Source organism: Centruroides sculpturatus, unplaced genomic scaffold (genome assembly GCF_000671375.1).
Source record: "Centruroides sculpturatus isolate CEXI.00-Female unplaced genomic scaffold, Cexi_2.0 scaffold111, whole genome shotgun sequence".
Lineage (NCBI taxonomy): Eukaryota > Metazoa > Arthropoda > Arachnida > Scorpiones > Buthidae > Centruroides > Centruroides sculpturatus.
In genome coordinates this window covers 243536-263661 of record NW_019384655.1, presented here as the reverse complement: position 1 = coordinate 263661, position 20126 = coordinate 243536, and the positions used below count along the sequence as shown (strand labels likewise).

At 33.8% G+C, this 20126-nt stretch overlaps 4 protein-coding genes across 4 annotated transcripts in view; 3 read left to right on the top strand and 1 right to left on the bottom strand.

Annotated features, from left to right (window-relative positions):
• Positions 1 to 11937, top strand: part of LOC111626395 (methylcrotonoyl-CoA carboxylase beta chain, mitochondrial-like) — a 31647-nt gene extending 19710 nt beyond the window's left edge. Inside the window, exons 13-14 of the mRNA XM_023369757.1 lie at positions 11621 to 11687; positions 11762 to 11937. Coding sequence (XP_023225525.1) covers positions 11621 to 11687; positions 11762 to 11922 — 228 coding nt within the window. The 3' untranslated portion in view covers positions 11923 to 11937. The remainder of the gene's footprint in view (positions 1 to 11620; positions 11688 to 11761) is intronic.
• LOC111626396 (methylcrotonoyl-CoA carboxylase beta chain, mitochondrial-like) lies at positions 1681 to 2976 on the top strand. Its single transcript, XM_023369758.1, has 3 exons — positions 1681 to 1933; positions 2007 to 2092; positions 2724 to 2976. Exons 1-3 carry the CDS (start codon positions 1835 to 1837, stop codon positions 2839 to 2841), a joined length of 303 nt encoding a protein of 100 aa, XP_023225526.1. The 5' UTR covers positions 1681 to 1834; the 3' UTR covers positions 2842 to 2976.
• Positions 2931 to 5877, bottom strand: LOC111626397 (cytochrome c oxidase assembly factor 3, mitochondrial-like). Its single transcript, XM_023369759.1, has 2 exons — positions 5676 to 5877; positions 2931 to 3163 (listed from the first exon to the last, which is right to left on the bottom strand). Exons 1-2 carry the CDS (start codon positions 5860 to 5862, stop codon positions 3081 to 3083), a joined length of 270 nt encoding a protein of 89 aa, XP_023225527.1. The 5' UTR covers positions 5863 to 5877; the 3' UTR covers positions 2931 to 3080.
• A 3823-nt stretch (positions 11938 to 15760) lies between the features above and the next one.
• The window catches only part of LOC111626423 (FYVE and coiled-coil domain-containing protein 1-like), a 45870-nt gene continuing 41504 nt past the window's right edge, over positions 15761 to 20126 (top strand). Inside the window, exon 1 of the mRNA XM_023369795.1 lies at positions 15761 to 17449. Coding sequence (XP_023225563.1) covers positions 17407 to 17449 — 43 coding nt within the window. The 5' untranslated portion in view covers positions 15761 to 17406. The remainder of the gene's footprint in view (positions 17450 to 20126) is intronic.

Sequence of the window (20126 nt, the reverse complement as noted above, 5' to 3'; positions counted from 1 at the left end):
CAAGACTATACACGCTGTCATTGCAAAAAGAAGTGTTCCACGAATAAATGCAGTTGTAAAAGCAAGGGACTCTTGTGCAATTCAAAGTGCCATAACAGTTTAAGTTGTTGCGATAAATAAGATTGTATAACGTTAATCACATAATTTATGTGTAAGTTTATTATTGTATTATTTTCTTTAATGATTAAGAATGTACTGTTCGTTTTAGGTTCAACAGTTTATTTAAATGTGCTGTTACGTAAGCTTTCTCCTATTTTCACATATTAAAATGTTGCATTTTTGTCTTAATGTAATAAAAGTATTTTTATTCAACATTCACCATCAGTGCATGCTGAATGTCGACATTTGCCAGTGTAAGTGAGAAATGATGACATGATATTTAGCAAATATTTCATACATACACAAAATGACTGTGTGAATGCTGACATTCGCCAGATATCGGTCATTCACAGTAACATACTTATTATATTAGTATGTTATTTACAATATCAATTTAAATATTTTCTGAAATTTTTAGAGCTATCTGACAATTACAAAAAAAAATTATCAAAGATTTTCAATTTTTGATTGTTTCAAAAGTAAAAATATAATAAATACATTAATATTGTTAACGTTTTTGTTATTGAAAAAAGTTGGGTGTGTTTATAATTTTGAAATGGACTGTATTGTTACATTGGATGAAAATGATATTATAATGTTAACTTATACAAAACTCAATTTGTTCAAAATATCAATAATGAGAACAAAGTTCAAATTAACTTTACCATTCTCTCTCTCCCCCCTCCTTCACAACAGAAGAGAAAGTGGGTGAAATGTATCATTGGGAAAGAAAGGCAATTCTCAGATTACTTCCATAAACTTTTGACATTTTGAAGTTAATTTGAAATTTATCCACTCAGCCACTGGGTTGCCCACCAGTGGCTGAGTGGAGTGGATAAAACCACTGAACACTGTTAATTAGTCATGGGTTTGTGTCTTACCAATGGGCTGACCATTTGAAATTTTCTGAGTTTTCTTCATGTTTGTGACACCTAAATAGGAACCATTTTCCCATAAAAGTACTCCCAGGAGGCATTCTCCTCGGCCAGTTGCTTACATGTCTCACGTTGCTGTCTAGTGGAAACGCTTGTCCCATCACACGTGTGTTACATGGTGTTTTGGAACATGTTCCACCAAACTTCCAGACCTGCATGCAGGGAGACAATGTTACAGAATGGACTAATTAATGCTCATATGTGAATTCAGTCATCTTCCACACCTGCTTATTGGAGATGGATCAGATGACCAAGCCAGCCAGCCAAAGTGGAAGTTCTGTATGGCTAAGACTGTCTGCATTGACCCAACCCATCAATGCTGTGTTGTTGAAATCTTACTTGTGCATCGGAAACTTGTTAAAATTGCATCAGCATTGTTCCGTTCCATTCTTTCACGTGTTCTTCCTATGCAAATTTTCATTGGATTATATCACATTTTAAAGGATGTTATAATTTTCCGTGCTGCAGGTTTGCAAGAATTATGAATTTGAGCCCTACATTGATTTCGTTTTCTTCCTATTCCTTCTAAAATTATTAAAATACTAACAAGACGACAATTTTACCTACTTTTAATCTAAATTTTGTACATTCCAAGCCACTGCTTAACTAAGATGACCGATTTGATATTGTTTGTTTAGACACATTTTATATAAAGAATAGTATTACGTAAAATAACATTGTTGTTAAAATTTTCATATGTTTATTTAAAATATATTTGTATAAAAATAGTAGTTAATAATTAACAGAAAACTTATCGATTGAAATTCTTCCTTTCACATTTCAGACCGAGATTTCTGTATATGTGGCCAAATGCCAGAATATCCGTAATGGGTGGCGAACAGGCAGCCAACGTCCTAGCACAGATTACTAGAGACCAGTATAAACGTGAAGGAAAAACAGTAAGTTAATCATCTAATCGTTATTGATAATTTACGGTTATTAAAGTATATCTTGAACGAATGTCAAATTCAGTTATCAGCGGAAGCAGAGAAGCAAATGAAGGATCCGATTATAGAAAGATTTGAAGACGAAGGAAATCCTTATTACGCATCTGCCAGGTAAGATACGGGAGATTTTCTTAGATCTACTTTTTTGCATTGTAAGAATCTCAAAAACGTGTTTTTTGTCTGTCAAGTGTCTCATCTTTTATTTTGAAAGATGAGGCATTAAATGAAAAATGGTGATTGAGAAATATAATTGAGTTTGAAATAAATTTTTCTGCAGTCAATTGGATTTTGTGCAAAATCTTTCTTTGAAACCATTTTGATTTTTCCAAATGGAATGTATTTTCTGTAAGTTAAAGTTTATTTTATGACCAAATGCTGGATGGGAGCAGATTGCATATTTCTGTGTGTCTTTAATACAAAAATCTTTGCCAAAATGTTATTTTTTGGAAAATCTAAATTTCCCTTGTCATTCAGTTTATTTCTGATTTTTGGCTTGAGGAAAAATGTGTAATATCAGACTTCTGCCAGAACCACCAGAAGAGCATTTATATTTTATAATAATGTGACAACAGCATTTTCTGACCTTTACATATTTAACAATTCAAAACAACAACACAGAACAGAATTAATATTCCATAAATTTACATATGCAACCTCTAGCATACATTTACAGAAAAGCAAGTATTCCCTGTAAATAGTTTGTATTTTTTGGAACTAGGTTAATGTCTTATTACTCTTGCAGATTGTGGGACGACGGCGTCATAGATCCCGTAGATTCCAGGAGGATACTGGGCCTCAGTCTGAGCGCAACCATGAACGCCCCCATTCCGGAAACAAAATTTGGAGTGTTCCGAATGTAAAATTTATACTAGAGGTTTTAAATGCAGATGCCAAGAAATGACAGAAAGATTTTTTTGTAATATAATAAATGCATTTTTTAAATTAAATTTGACTTTTATTCATAATTTTTGGTGAAGAACACATTACAAAGTTCAGTTATTGTACAGTTCTATTTACAAGAAAAACTCCAAATACAATTAACATATCTTCTGGCATGTAAAAATTCTAATTTGATATTATGGAGTGCATTTTTATTGCTTCACGTCTGCAGTTCCTTTTCGGTCGGGATGTCTAATTCATCTAAAAATTTCTCTTGTTTGACCGCTATCATTGAGTACGCATCTACACCAAGTTAAGGAAAATATAGTTTAAATCTTGGACATTATTAGAATAAACTATTGCCAAATTCACAATTTATCACATAACAATGGTGACAAAAATACAACTCTCGAACATCTGTAGTGTGACTTGCACAAACAAATTCTGAGTGAAATAGCTAAGTAAAATCACTACACTTTTGCAAAAGTACAGATTGTAGTATATCAATATCACAGCATTACATATGCTTAATTTTTCTGACAATCAAGATGTAACAATGTTCCACTGACATTAATTAAGATCACAGTATATTGCCTGTACCATTTTTTTCAGCACCTTGACAGATGTGTTTCAAAAACCACACGAGCAGACCGAGGAAAGCTTTTGAAACGCAATGCTGAATTTATGCGAACAAAATTTGCTACTGAAATAAATGAATGCAAAATGATAGACGACCCACTAGTACACCAGTACTCAACTTGGAACTAGTTGGATCCGAATACTCAGACCATCGCTCATTGTTTTCCTTTAATCTCTCGCTATATTTCCCAATTGACAATTTAAAACATTTCATTTGTCAAGGCTGAAATGTGTTAATTTTCATTTGAACTGCCACAAAAATTAATAATTTTTATTAACAAAACTATGTTGTATGCATGTGCATTCTCAACACAATATACAAAGTTGCCAACAGGGAGAATGAATTTCCAGATCCAGAAGTTTCCTACCAGGAGAAATCTGCTATAAGCGATTTCTCCTGGTAATACCAGAGCACAGTCTGTAAACTAACGTAGAATTTTAGAAAGTTGACTCCCGTCTAATTTAAGATATACTTCCATTTTATTAATCCAAAATGGCATTTTCTCACTACCAAGCGAACCATTGGGCTACTTTTTAAACACTTAAATGATACATCAGGCAATTGCAAACGTTCCAAACACCCAAACAATGCATTTGTGGATGAGGAACATTCAAATTACGAACTGTATATTACATTTTATATCTGTTGAAACTTGATGTCAGAATCCATAACAGACACTGTTATAGTTAACAAAAACTTTTATTTTAAACAAAAAGAAGGAACACTACAACTTCAGACATCTGAAGAAAAAAAAAAGGGTGGGAAGAGTAGAACAAAAAAATAGGATAGGGGAGCTTACAGCAAAAACGATGGCTGTACTATAGATTACCACCTATGGAATTTTGGGACTTCAAGTATATATTTGAACCCTGGATTGAGACGAGTTTAACGGTATTCTAGTTTTGGACCAGAGACAAAAAATAAGAAAGTTATCATATTTACAATTTCTTGCCTTTCACAGTGCTTTTTTTAATGGTTTGCAAACTTTACCGCAAGATGGTGGTACTGGATACTCGAGTGGTTACAAGATCAAAGTTTCCTTTGTAAAGTAAAAAAGTGTAATAGATGCAGATAATGGATGAAATTAGAAGTGTTCACCAAAGAGAAAGATAAAGGCAAAGGATGGGGATGCTAGAAGCACATACAGCAAAAACAAGTCACTTTTGGTACTTTCTGTCAGAAAGTCAGAATCTCACCACAGAAAGCAGTCATTTCTTGCCTTTCACGGTGCATTCCATGCCATTTCAGATTTTTCCGCCACCTAGCAGTGACGCTCATCTTCCAGAGGGATAGGTTAGGTTTGTTGAACAAGCTGCGAAAGCGGCACGTAGTACTAGCCAACCGCAAGCGAGAGCGAGCGCGTCAACAGCTGAGGGGCCGTAGGCCCCGAGGTCAATGAGCGCAGGGATATGCTAAAAGGACTTAACTCCAACTGCAGACAATCAGTGTGTTTGTGGATCAACATCTGCCTTTCTTGAAGGTATGTACAGCCGACTTGTCAGACTGCCTGCTAAACATGCAATAGGCTTAGTGGAGAGAATGACCTGACTCCCAATCATTGTGCAATTACCAGAAAAAAGTATGATAACTTTCTTATTTTTTATCTCTGGTCCAAAAGTAGGGTATCGTTGAACTTGTCTCGGTCCCGTGTTCAGATATATACTCACACTCCTGAAATTCCATAGTTGGGAATCTATAGTATCCCCAAACGTTCAGTGTTGCCACCAATCAACAGATCAAGAAAATGTTAATATTTTCCTTATTTTTCAACAATATCTAATGAAGGAATAACTCTCGAAAAAATGACACAAACACCTACTAAAAGCAAAAGAATTCTCATATGCCCATCAGATTCATAAAATTCACCAGTGTTTATTTAAAACTTAATATGTATACAATGGCAGTAACGTTACCATCATTTCGACGCCATGTTTGAAGTAATAGCGTCAATGCCACTGCTATTATTTCAACTTATCTCTCAAACAAACATGGCGTCGAAATGATGATAGAGAGAGTCTACTATAGTGCCATTTTACATAAAAAATTTCAATGAAATTTATTATATTTTTGTTTTTGGCTTAATCTAAATGGAATTTTATAGGTTAAAAGCTTTTCTGTAAATATTTATCATCAATAAAACTCAATTTTCACTCTTCTTCGACTTAAAAAGGATACATATACCCAGAACCGCTCCTCCAAGAAGCAAGCCAGTGCTTAAATTACGCTTTCTAAGTCTCTTTAACTTCATAACCCTCTCCACATTTTCTCTATGAACTTTATTCATGTAATATATTTGAGATCTCTGCTCGGGAGTCAAGTCTTTCTCAACATTTAACTTCGGCATGTAATCTTTGTCCGCCATCTTGAAATTCTGACGAACGTTAAGTGTTGCCAGAAAAATATCGAAATTTCGATATTAATTACGTCGTAGATATTAAGGTAGAAAAATGATCAATTCGTAAATAATTTGGAAGAAAATATTTTAATTTTTATAAATTATTTTTAAAATAATTTAAGTGTTTGCTACACCCCTCGAGACACGTTTAATCACGACGTTTGTAATTGTCGAAATTGCCGGCAATATGAAAGCTTGTTAGTTAGGATGCGATCGGATGGGTTCGANAATCCAAGTCGGATGTATGTAAGCTAATAAATGTTCTCGTTAATCTTATCTCATCTTTTGATTCATTCATGGTTACAAGAAATCACCATATAGAGTCTCTCGAGTCTCCGTAGATATAATAAACACAGAAATAAATAACACAAAATAAATTGTAGTTATGCGTCAATTCCGCGCGACACGTCCGAACATGTAAGCTGAACAATGGTGTGTGGGGAGTGAGTAATCGAGAGCTGCGTGCCGCTCAAACAAAAGACAAATCGACTAAATTTGAAAATCGCGTAACTCCTGGTTTGCGTAAGTCGGGGTAGCGTAAGTTGAGGTATTACTGTATTCGTGGATAGTATTCACCCATGTCTATTAAAGAGATATAGTTTTTAAATAAGGAATTTGTTTCAATTAATATTTGAAAGTTTAAAATGCTTGCATTTGTAGGCTTCAATAGAATTAATAGTTTGATTGGAAAAGGTTAAAGGGCGATATCAAGAAGAACGAAAACTCCATAAGACGAGAACAAAAGAAAATATTATTGAACTGCTATAAATATAGAGAAAACATCCATCAAAAATTAATCATTACATTGTTTTGCTGGAGATGTTTCTCATAACAAAGTCCAAAATATTAGTTATCAGTTTGTCCTCGGGGTAAAGCAGTAAAACAGAAGCATTTTTACATTTTTACCTACATTCAAATAAATGCTGTAGAAATATAAGGAGCCGACACATTTATTTTCGATTAGAAATTTCTTGAAACCATTTCATCTTGTCATCAGATTGAATACTTAACAAATTTGAGTGTAGAACTAGATAAAACACTTCTTAATGTTCCATCTGATGATGAGACAGAAGAGTCTTCATAAATATTTGATTGGAAATAAAAGGGGTTGACTTCTTAAATTTCTACAGCAATTGCTTGAATTTAACATTGACAGAGTTCTCATACGTGGCAGTGGTCACGTATGAGAACAGTTAGGTTCAGGATGGAGGGAAAAGTCGAGAGTAGTGTGCTGGAATTAATGCACTCCACTGTGCATTTAAAAGTTAAATAACAATTTATTTGTGTAAATTTATAAACTACTTTGCAAGAGCATAGAATTAATGGAAGAATCTGTGCCAAACTGAGAGAGAGATCATTTACAATTTCGGATGCAAGTTGATAAATACCTGGATGTGGTGGTGATCATGACTGTCTAGAAGGGAATGCTTGGTCTGGGTCAAGAAGGGTCTTATTTCATCGGTAATGTTCAGGTACTTGTTTGTCAATAAGAGCAATGAAAGTTTGGTGGAAAAATTGATGGTAGTTCAGGAACAGTGGCAAACAAATTCAGCAAGGAGGTTAACACACACAATTTAGGCAGGTGAACTCTGTGTTGTCATCTGTCTCCCCTTGCCTTTTATTTGGGGCCCTCCCCCTGCCATTCTAATGCCCATTTTTTGGTAAAGTTGCTTCAGTCTGCAATTTTTTTCCCATTTTCCTCAATGAGTAGGTTTTTGGAAGCTGTGTCATTCATGGCGCTCTATTCATTGGAAAATTTTACAAAGTTGGTGTGAAGTGTAATTCATTTTATTATGGAAACTACTAGAAAACACTTCTTTTCATTATTGAATACAAGAATTTTTTGGTTAAAGCAAAAAGCACAGCTTTGGTTTTTACTAAAGTGTCGCAAGGAAGGTCTCATCTCCAAATGCATAGCTCTTAAGTACGACTCGTTTCCTACAGAAGTTTGAATCTTGTTACCTCTAATTGAACAAAGTCTTCTAACAAAATTAAGAGCAAACGTAAAGCAATAGCAGAAAAAGAAAAAAGTTGTACCTGACCCATCTATGCTTTGTAAAAGAGTGTGATGCAAAAACTCTATACCAAGAATTGGATAAAATAAGAGATATAACCAACAAAAAAGCATGTGAGATCAGGAAAAAACTGAGCAAAAAATTTCATTGGTTACAGAAAACTTCTAGCCAAAAACAAACCAGTACAATGGAGGTTTCATATTACAACTTTGCAAATATCAAGTTACCAGAAAATATTCATCAAACATTAATACAGAGGCCAAAATATATACCTACTGCTAGGCTTGATTATTCACAACTCATTCCTCCCACCATGGTGGCCATAAAGAACACCAGCCGTCCAGAATTACAATCCAACTTGAAGCTATCTATGGTGATTACCATGGCATTGCAGCAATGTTCAAAAATGAGGAAAGTGAATATGATGACGACTCGGATAGTAAAGTCATTCCTCGCATCCGATCATTTAAATCTACTAATTGCAGATAAAGACAAAAGATTTGTTTTATGCAAAAACCAAGACTTCCTATCAAGAGCCAATGAATTCCTTGAGTAATCCAAGTCTATTATACTAAAACAGGATCCTATGACTACAATATTAAGAAAGACACGTAAAGTTATAGCACTTCCAGGAATTATAGCTTCCTTAGTAGATCCTCTCAATCCACCAATGAATGTTGCTTGCCATAGATTATTCTTCAAGGCCAAAATGCATAAAACTACATGGACTACATGGCCTTTAAGATCTTTAGTCAACAAATGCTCCCACCCATATACTACTAAGAATCTGCACTAGCAAAACAAATTACTGCTTTAATTCCACCTTCTGACTTTGTGACTGCTGCCTCTATGGATGCTAAATCAGTCATCTTAGACAAATTAGAAAAACCTTTCCACCAACTCATACTAATTGTACAAAATTGATGTAATTTCCTTATATCCATCAGTACCATATTTCGAGGCCGTCATGCTTGCAAATACCCTGCTGTTCAACTCTGGTATTACATTTGCGTGAAGCTCTCTTTTCATTACAAAAAACAATTACTTTTAATTTAATGGCAAAATATATAAACGGACACAGGGAGTACCATTATCACCTATTTTGGCAGAGCTTATTATGAGGAATATAGAACATTATATTTTCAATGCCCCTTGACCATCCATTATCCAATTATGTATTTATGTTATATTGATGACATACTATTCACACGGAAAAGTTCTAATGATTTACAGCAATTTATTCAATCGTTGGACTCTGTTTATCCTTCGGTCAATTTCACTGTAGAGGAAGAACAAAATGCCAGAATCTCATTCTTAGATCTAGAAATTCATACATCTCCTGATCTTCTATTTTCTGTTCATCATAGAAACAACAAAGCAACATGAATTATCCCTGCTACAGCCTTCCAACCGTTAAACTTCATGAATTCTGGTATATCATCCCTCATTCAGAGGGCATTCGTGCTCTCTTCCACCCAAGCACTAGTGGATGAAGAATTGCAAATCATTAACAAAGCAATGCAAACAGCTGGATATTCTCTTTCTAAATTTCATCTTCTCCAAAATTGTGTCAAAAATAACCTATTTCTGCAGTCATTTCTTAGTAACAAAACGGATCTAAAAAGAGCACATCCTCCGATACCATTTTTAGGCCCTATCTCTAAAAATAGTACATCTTTTTAGAAAGAATGGTTTTATTTTACCGATAACACCACAACCAACTCTAAGAAGACTATTATGCAACAGCAGAGATATATTTAAATTGAATGAAAAATTTGGGTCTATTAAATTCCACTAAAACATGCTCTATCAGAGAAGAAACTAGCTACATAGGGGCCATGGCCAAAATGTTTAGTTCTCGCATCCTAAAACATCAGAAGGATATCAGAAACAGTAGACCATCAATGGAATTAGTTAAAAAACTGTTTGACCAAGATTATCATCCACTCTGGGCCCAAACAAAATTACTCAAATGGTGCATCAAATAATGGACGGAGAACCTCTACATACCTGCTATAACACCGTGCAACACACCAACCCTTGAAATCCCACAATTATGGATAACATTATTCAAGCAATTCAATCTATAATTTTAATTCCTTTTCGCATCTTGCTATTGCTCACTATGTATTTTTGGGAAAATTACATCTTTCGTAATGCCATTCATAATTTTAGAACATTGCTCTATTTCAAATTCATTTTGGTATTCCATCCATGTGCTTTATTTAATTTCATAAAGCTGTTTGAAAGTTTAAAATTTGATAGCAGTTGTATTTGATATTTGTCTGATGATGGTAACTTTATGCTACTGAAAGTTCTAGCAAACACCCTTATACTCTAAAAGTGGCTACTGGTAATGCCACAACACTCAAATGTAATTATTATATATTTAAAAGTTGGCATGAAGTGTAATTCATTTTTATTATGAAGTTCCTTGACTGCATTTGTGAAATGGAGTACTTTTTCCCTTTATTTTTTTGACTAAAAAATTAAAATTGAAATCGTCGAATTTAACTAGCCAGGGTTTTCACAATTGTATACGTGGGGGGACCCAAAAATAACCGGATTTTTTGTATAAAAACTTTATTTATTAACTTTTTTACAAAATTCCTTCAGTCACCTTCAAAGTACTCTCCATTAGATGTGATGCACTTGTCAAGTCTTTTTCCCCACTGTTTGAAGCATCTCTGGAACTCTTCAACCTTGATATCGTCCAGTGCCCTTAGCGAAGCTGTTTTTATCACCTCCATATCATCAAAACGCTTCCCTTTTAGATTTTTCTTCATTCTCGGAAACCGAAAAAAGTTGCACGGGGCTAGGTCTGGTGAATACAGAGGTTGGGGAATGACAGGCCATCCCCGAGAGGCCAAATAGTGAGTCACTCGTAATGCCGCGTGTGTGGGGACGTTGTCATGATGAAGGAACCAGTCACCTGATCGCCAAAGTTCTGGGCGTTTCCTTCGCACATCCTCTCGCAGACGTCTTAACACTTTTTTGATGGATTTTTTCAATGTTTTCATTGTTTCAAGATGTTGAAGGACGCCCAGAACTTCGCAGGTGGAACAAAATAACAGTAAAAGAAACACAACACTATGCTCAAACGTAAACCTACAAACTGACGCCGTTTGCACAACTGTTTCTTGAAGGTCTCTACTAACCCCATGTAACAGGAGAACTCTCTACTGCGTCTACAAATGGCAGCGTGCTCTCAGTTTGGTTTTTGTTTGGGTCCCCCTTGTACATCATAAACATATCAGTGTGCTTTTGCAAAGGTGTACGGAGATGGAAGAATTTTATTTTTTACAGAACATCTCTAAATGTTTGAGAATCACCAGACTAGACAAATGACATTTCTTCATTTATCTTATGAACACTTCATATATTACAAAAAAGAATCTTTATAATTTAATTCTGTATATAAAATTATACATATTTAAATTAAGATTTTCAATTTTAGTGTGTAATAAATGATAAAAATCTGATTGCGCTTGTTTATTCGAATCAATTATTATTCTAAGTATTCTGGTCAAAATTAAAAATAAATCACAGCTTGGTGTCTAGAAATATGATAAAAGTTGTAAAATTAATACATATATTAACATGAAAATGTATATGTACAAGTCTATAGTTCTTTCCTTCGTAATTAGTCAGGATTGATAAGAATTGCAGTAGTTTTAAAATGACATTAATGATGGAATATACTTTTATAGGGAACACACTTCATTGAATTATGCTGTCAAAGAAAAATTCCGTTGTTATTCATTCAAAATATTACAGGTTGGACGATTTTATCATTTTATTGTTGTTATTTTTATTTTATTAATCTAATTAGAAATGTGAAATTTTAAAAGGTTTTATGGTTGGAAGGGAGGCTGAAGCAGAGGGCATTGCAAAGCACGGTGCCAAGATGGTGACGGCAGTTGCCTGTGCCAGAGTTCCCAAATTGACTTTAATCGTCGGAGGTTCTTACGGTGCTGGAAATTATGGAATGTGCGGAAGAGCATACTCGTAAGTTGAATTTTTCTCTTATTTGACTGTTCAGAAAAATTAATTTTATACACCAGAAATTCCATCTTTAATGCACATATCTATGAAATTTGTACAAATATAAAACTAAAAATATTACTGTAGTCATTCATTTCACACATCATCTCTACTAGCAATCTCATCCAGCATTTGGTTGGAAAACTTGTTTAATTATCATCAGGCCATTGTTTTTTGGTGTGATGTTGGTTTTTTAATCAAAGAATACAGTCCGTTTCAAAATTATAAACACACCCAACTTTTTTCAATAACAAAAACATTAACAATAGTAATGTACCTGTTACTGTGAAAGATTGAAATTAGAGAATGTCATTCTCCGGTGAATGTCCGAATATTTGGTTATATTATTATACATTCGAACAATCGCCGGTGTATGTCGACAAGCACAGATAAGCTTTGGTGGAGGTCGAAACGATACCTGAGAAGCCGATGTTGACAGAGAGGTGACAGTCTGTCGCCAAATCCTTTGTGGGTAGCTGGAGGTAGGACAAAGTCTTTTGATCCCATGAGGTGGGGATCGGTTTGTCAGGTCGAATGGCGGAGGATGAGAGGGGTCGTCAGTAAGGCGTCTGCGATATCTTAATAAAAGACACCATTAACAGATCAATTCGTAATCACATAATAACGTAATCAGTTCGTAATTTGTAAAGAAAAGTTACTTTTCATAGATGAGATTTCTTCTCAAGAAATATCACTGAGAGAAGCAGCTGCAGCTAATTCGAAAAGTGGAGGGCAAGACTATACACGNACAAATATAAAACTAAAAATATTACTGTAGTCATTCATTTCACACATCATCTCTACTAGCAATCTCATCCAGCATTTGGTTGGAAAACTTGTTTAATTATCATCAGGCCATTGTTTTTTGGTGTGATGTTAGTTTTTTAATCAAAGAATACAGTCCATTTAAAAATTATAAACACACCCAACTTTTTTCAATAACAAAAACATTAACAATAGTAATGTACTTGTTACTGTGAAAGACCGAAATTAGAGAATGTCAGTATTCTCTGGTGAATGTCCGAATATTTGGTTATATTAGTATACATTTGAACAATCGCAGGTGTATGTCGACAAGCACAGACAAGCTTTGGTGGAGGTCGAAACGATACCCGAGAAGCCGATGTCGACAGAGAGGTGACAGTCTGTCGCCAAATCCTTTGTGGGTAGCTGGAGGTAGGACAAGGTCTTTTGATCCCGTGAGGTGGGGATTAGTTTATCAGGTCGAGTGGCGGAGGAGAGGGATTGTCAGTAAGGCGTTGGCGATATCTGAATAAAAGACACCATTAACAGATCAGTTCGTAATCACATAATAACGCAATCAGTTCGTAATTTGTAAAGAAAAGTTACTTTCCATAGATGAGATTTCTTCTCAAGAAATATCGCTGAGAGAAGCAGCTGTGGCTAATTCGAAAAGTGGAGGGCAAGGCTATACACGCTGTCATTGCATTAAGAAGTGTTCCACGAATAAATGCAGTTGTAAAAGCAAGGGACTCTTGTGCAATTCAAAGTGCCATAACAGTTTAAGTTGTTGCNAGACACGTTTAATCACGACGTTTGTAATTGTCGAAATTGCCGGCAATATGAAAGCTTGTTAGTTAGGATGCGATCAGATGGGTTCGAGTTCGATTCTAATTAAGGAACAAATTTAAATCTTCTTTCGGGAAATTCCTGTTCGAATCCAATGTCAACTTTTATCATTTATTGTGAGTAATTCTGATCCGGATTTCGTTCTGTCTTCCTTCCACGCTGGCCTACTCCATTATGGATCGGGCCTCTGTATTGGACAGAATTCAAATTATCCTAATTTCTTTTTTTAATTTTATATGCTTGAATGTAATTAAAGTATATCAGAAGAGAAATCATATAATTGGATAAAAAAATTTATCCTATTCTTCCAGAAATGGATTGACTCGACATATAGTCCCTGCAAATTTCTAATGTTTTCTTCAATCTCTCTTTCTCTTACATATCTTATGAGACATTTTCGATCCATTTTGTTACGTTTTCCTCTTATTATTCTTTCTCCAATTCTTGTAGAAAACACTCAAACTATTGTAGTTTTCTCGTGTATCATATCAGTTAATATATATTAACAATTTCGCATAATTAAACTTTTTCCTAACGGTTGTATCTAATTTTCTCAAGCATTTCATTTCAAACTCCCCGATCTTTGCGCCTGCTGGGTTGATAGTACAAGGCAACACAACACTTGGGAGATCTGTCAAAGGGGATAGTGCCTCCCGGAAGAGCTTTTTGTAGGAAATCTTCTCGCGGTATAATATCTAAACAGGGGCTAACCCTGTTTAGATTATACGCCCGGAAAACTCTACCGTTTCTCTGGTACGAACCCGCTACTTGTTTTCGGTGGTTTTTATCCACTTGGCAACCGGAGGGCCGTATTACATCTAGTAATACTGTACAATTAAATAAGTTGTTTTATCAGCTATACATTTTCAATTATAAGGTGTTAACAACCACTTAAGTTATTAAATGTTTAATTGTGTGCTTCACTGAGTTAATTACTTAGCAGATTATAACAATGATAAATACGAGTAGAGATTACGTGTTATCAACGTGACAATTATCTGGAGAAGGCATAGACGCGCAGGAACTACCGTAATTTCAATGCTCTATCAAATTACCTTTTCAGATGATAAAACCATTTTTATCACTTTTGTGTGATTTTTTTTTAATTGAATATAATTCAACTCGAAGCTGCAATGAACTTAAGGTAGGAAATTTCTCTTTAGTCATATTTAAAAATTATGTTTTCTAATGATGATAAACCCTATCTGTTCTAATTTTTCTCTGATTTAGGCAAGGAAAATCTATAAATAGGTTTATTATCGAATTAATAACAGTTTATTCTAACAATATCTTGTTACTGTACTATTCATAGTAACTGTATGAACTGGACATCTTATCCAGGAACGATATTACACTGATTATCATAATATATAAATACAATTTACTAATCTGGTTGAGGAATTACAAAAAAAGGGTCAGCTGTTATTGTGTAAAACGAGTGATAATGAACGTCATGTGATCAGTAAAAACCTTGAGTTGCCAGTAGATACGATTAGAGAAAGTGTTGTTTGTCATAGAGTCAAGTTGCTATTACTGTGATGAAAAATTGGCTCCTGATGTGAGTATGACTCAGATTTTCTTTTATATTTTAATATAATGAATTGCTTCAAATGTTTTTTTTTTAATTACACAATAATAGCTCGTTAGTAGAAAATAGAACTATAAAAACATTGAAATTAGAACTCTTTTGGCTTATAGTTAAAGAACTACTCGCCACTGTAATTGCTGATTTAAATTAAGAAAAATGGGATATAAATACGTATTAATTTGTTTAAAAATTCACTTAATTAGGACTATCTACGCGTATTTTATGCGTGGTGTCTATCGAAGTGTAATGATTCAGTAGCCATTGTTTCAGTTTCTTTAAGGTTAATGCCATCATTTCTTTGTTAATCCAAATTTAGCACAGATGTAACAGAAATATTCTTAGAAAGATGAAATAATATCGAAAAGAAATCATTCGAAATGAACAATTTTTACCAGCGATCGTGTATACTCAATAAAGCCACAGATATTTAACATATACTAACAGAATTACTCATTATATATTCTGCAACTTATTCTGAATAAAAATCTAATTTTAAACGTATTTTTCAGAAATTAATAAGCTTTCTACTACGCATTTAAAATTTCCGTTTATGTTAAAATTGGAGTCTTGGTCATATCCTAAATTAAACTAAACAGGCGTAAACAGATTTTTTTGTTTGATTATGTTATTGATTGCTAGTAGTTACTATGCTAATTTTAACATTGAGTTTGTAAACTTTTAGGAAAAACAGAATATTTTCTAGCTATAAATTATGCCATTTTTTACCGTTTATTAACGATTAAACGATACTAAGCTGTCAGAATCCAGGCTTCGTTCTGACCTTAATAAATTACCGCAGACGAAAATAGACTTTAAAAAAACAATTAATCACGCTGAAATTCTTTTTGATAAGTAATTATTTCATTCTAAAATAGAAAAAAGGTTCAATTCTGTGCCAACTGTAAGCTTATCAGGTCAATTTTTCTTGTTTCTTCGCTGACGGACAAATGCCAATAAACTACTGTCGTATGTAGAATCAGCAGAATTTTTTCTGACGTTCTTCCATTTGTCAACATTTCGGATTTACAATAATAATAAAAAATGGGAAGAAAAAAAACGAGTTTAAAAAAACGTAAACAAAAACACGTGTCAGAAACGAAATCGATTAATATTCCCATCACGTGTTTCTGACATCACTTCCGCATTTCTAGTAGCTTTCTATTTGAATGGAAGAAATTAAAAGACAGAAATAATTCCTACGTTAAAATATAACGATTCGGTTTAAATAATTAATTATTTTAATTTATATAACATTTATATAAGTTACATTTTAGGAGTTTCGTAACGCTTTAAAAACTTTCTTAAGTAACCATTCAGACAAACAATGACGTCATCGGCGACGAAGCGAAACTTCGTCACAAGTTTAGTTTTAAGTTTATTTTCGTTCTCTTTTGTCAGAATTAATTCCAAGTTTTATACTTACCTCAAACGTTTTCTACGAGGAAATAAAAGTATTTGTAAAATTTGGCAAAAGACGCGAAGAAAAAAAAAAAAAAAAAAAGAAAATGTTGAAGTGGCAGACGACATATTGCACGAGACTGACGCAGACGATTTTATTGCACGAGACGAGTGCGTATTACGTAACGTGCTAAATCGACGCAGACGATATTACTGCGTATTGGTTCGACGTATTGCACGAGATGAATGCGGATTAGCGCACGAAATTTAAGAAACAGACGACATTTTACAAGAAATGAACGCAGATTAGCGCACGAGACTAACGAAAGACGAGATATCGCACGGGATTTATAAACAGACGAGATATCGCACGGGATTTATAAACACGAGATTTACAGACGAGATATTGCACGGGATTTACGAACAGACGACATTTTGCATCAAACAAATGCAAACGATATTACGCAGCAAACAGAAAAAACAGAGTAAATTCACCCGCAAAAAAACGCGCAGACGTAAATTAAGCGAATTTAAACCCGAAAATAAATAAATCTCCGAATAATTTGCGAGTTATTATTAGTTTATGAAGCTGCGTAAAAGTTCAGAGACCGAAACAGGGGATGATAGAGCAGCTGGTTCCTCTCCACCATCCATTCTATTTTTAGACCAAGATGAGCAAGCATTTCGAGTTAAGTCAGCTGCTTAATAGCATTTCTGGGGGACGTGGACTTGCTTCTCTTTCATTCTACGTTTATCTGCGCTTCGCTTAGTACAGAGTTCAAAAACAAGTCGAAATAGTTCATTTGTTTCTTGTCTGTTAATCTCTGTATCGTTTGTACTTCTTTGAAAACAGATATTTACATTTAATGCGGAGACATGGCTCGTGTGATACCAGAGAAGATAAATAGGGACATACAAGGTGAGTTTCATCTTAATTATCATTTACACCTAATTATAATTACTGTTGATTTGACTGTTGGTTGTATGTCGTTTAAGTCATTTACAGAACTTATTCGTAGTGTTAAGAAATGTGTATTGATTATCCTCCGTCCGGTCCATTAATCTGATTAATGGACCGGACGGAGGATAATCAATACACATTTCTTAACGGAGGTTTTGTGAGGCCCTGGAGAAAAATTACAAGTGGGACCCCAAAATATTTGGTAAAAATAATATTTTTTTTAAAGTGTGGGGCCTTGACGTCCGAGCCGGTCCCGTGCCGTTTTCTAAACAAATGTGTAAGAAAATTGACTCTAAGACGGGCGGTTTGTGTTGATTTTACATTTGCAGAGCTTCCTTAACGGGTGTGGTATGTATGTGAGTATGTTATGTGTATATTTATATACCACTCTATATACAGTATATAGGAATTTCGGTACTTTTCTGTTAATTGGGCGCCAGTCGATAAATGCAGTACAGTGTAAAGAAATAGCTATTTTATTATGACGACATCACTTGTCAGATTACAATTACAACTGGCATCCCGTTAACAGAAAAGTACTGGAATTTCTGTATGTATTCGTATGGATTTTACAATAATACAAAAGACTTCAGTTAATGGTACTTATGTGGATTGGTAGATGCCGAATAAATGTTTGTTTGCTCGAGAGTTGTTATTAAAAATGGGCGTAACTAAACTGTATTCCGTACCATACCGTAAACTATATTGATTTGGTATTAATATAGTAATTAAAAGCAAATTAAGACAAAGACAAAATTAACTTAATGCAACAAAGTTTTATTATGAAATCAGCTTTGTGAACAATTGTGCAATTTTAGTGGGAGGAGTGGGAGATAAACTTGGGGTGAATGAAGCTTGGGCTTACTCACCATGCGGCATGCCGAGTTCGAACTTACTTTTTAGCTGAATTTTTATTTTACTGGTTGCTTGAATTGTGTTTAATGGAGTCTACTGTACGGTACATTTAAATGTTGCCGGTTCTACTCTGCTGCTATGGCAACATGGGGTGCAGAGAGAAAATGGTCACAATATATACACTATTTATACACTGATTAGCAAGCCTGTGATGTGCCAAAACTTCTTGCACAGAGTGCAGATAAGGCTAGAGCTAGTACTATATAAAAAAAGATAGAATTATAAGAATAAATGTATTGGATATCTGATTAAAAATATATTTCTGAGTATAACCAACTTACTAAACATTTTATTAAACTAAGTATCTTTTGATTGTAACTCATCCTAGACTGCAATTTCTTACTAACTAAACACACTCAAGAAAACCTTTAAATATGCAGCCGTATTTATTAAATTCTAACGTTTTCGGTCATATTCAATGACCTTTCTCAAGAAAAAACCGGAAAAAATCGAACTTTTTCTTGAGAAAGGTCATTGAATATGACCGAAAACGTTAGAATTTAATAAATACGGCTGCATATTTAAAGGTTTTCTTGAGTGTGTTTAGTTATCTTTTGATTGTTTTTGTAAATGTGAGGGAATATAAATGATCTGTGTTTATTACATAATACGCAAGTGTTTCTACATTAAGTATATTTAAATCTAAAAATGCTTTTATGTTACATAAGCTGTATATACAGGATTCTATTTATAATTATATAAGCTTCTCTATGTACTTTTACAATTAATATTGTCATAAGGAAGTGATTATATGTGTCTTCTCTCTAATAATATATGTAGGTTTGTATGCTGAGTGGATTCAAGCCGAAATTTATATTCACTATCTCTCTCTTCTGTATAAAAAAAAATAAACATATCCTTTACAAATTATATAATTTTGCATTTTAAATAAAATAAACCTGATGTTGGTTACATAAAATAATTTTTTGATTATTTTAAGATATACGATGGTAGGAAAAGTAACTGACAATGTCGAATTAAGGTCTGGTTTGTCTCTCAGTGTTCTAAGTTTTGTACAAATGGAGTACAAATATATATATTTTATTCCTACAGTTCTTACTATTATATATATATATATTAAGTAAACAGTACAGACCATATTCTTCTTGTGTTAACACTCAAAATAATAAGTAATGTTCGTCTCTAACCCATTAGTTTATGTAATGGTCTATCTCTCCGAGTTCCTTCCACTTTATCCTTTATAATATTGTAATCTGTTAATATTTTTGATTAGTTCTGTATCATTTGTTTATTAAATTGCTTATCTATTTATGTGAATTGTTAGCATTCATACAAAAAATGTTAATTTTTAAGTATTTTAATTTAATTTTACTTGGTTTCAAAGCACTCAAATGTGAATGTATTCCAAATATCTGCGACACAACTTACTTGAATGACAGATATTTTCAGAACAGGTGAAAGATTGTTGTTCTTGAATGACAGTTATTCTCAAAATAAGTGTAAACTACTCCAAATCTTTCAGTTACAGTTATGTTTCCTAAGTAATAAATTTTAAAACTGTCTGCACAAGTTGTATAACAGAAATCTTTTGTGTGAAATCATTGCCTTTTGTAGCAGTAAATTAATGTTTATACGTTATTTACACACTTGCGTTACTTGCGAAATATTTAATTTTGTATCGGTTTATTAAGACCAAGGATAGATTAAACTGATAAAAAAGTAGATTCTAGCATAGAGATAACATGTGTACAGTCTTTAA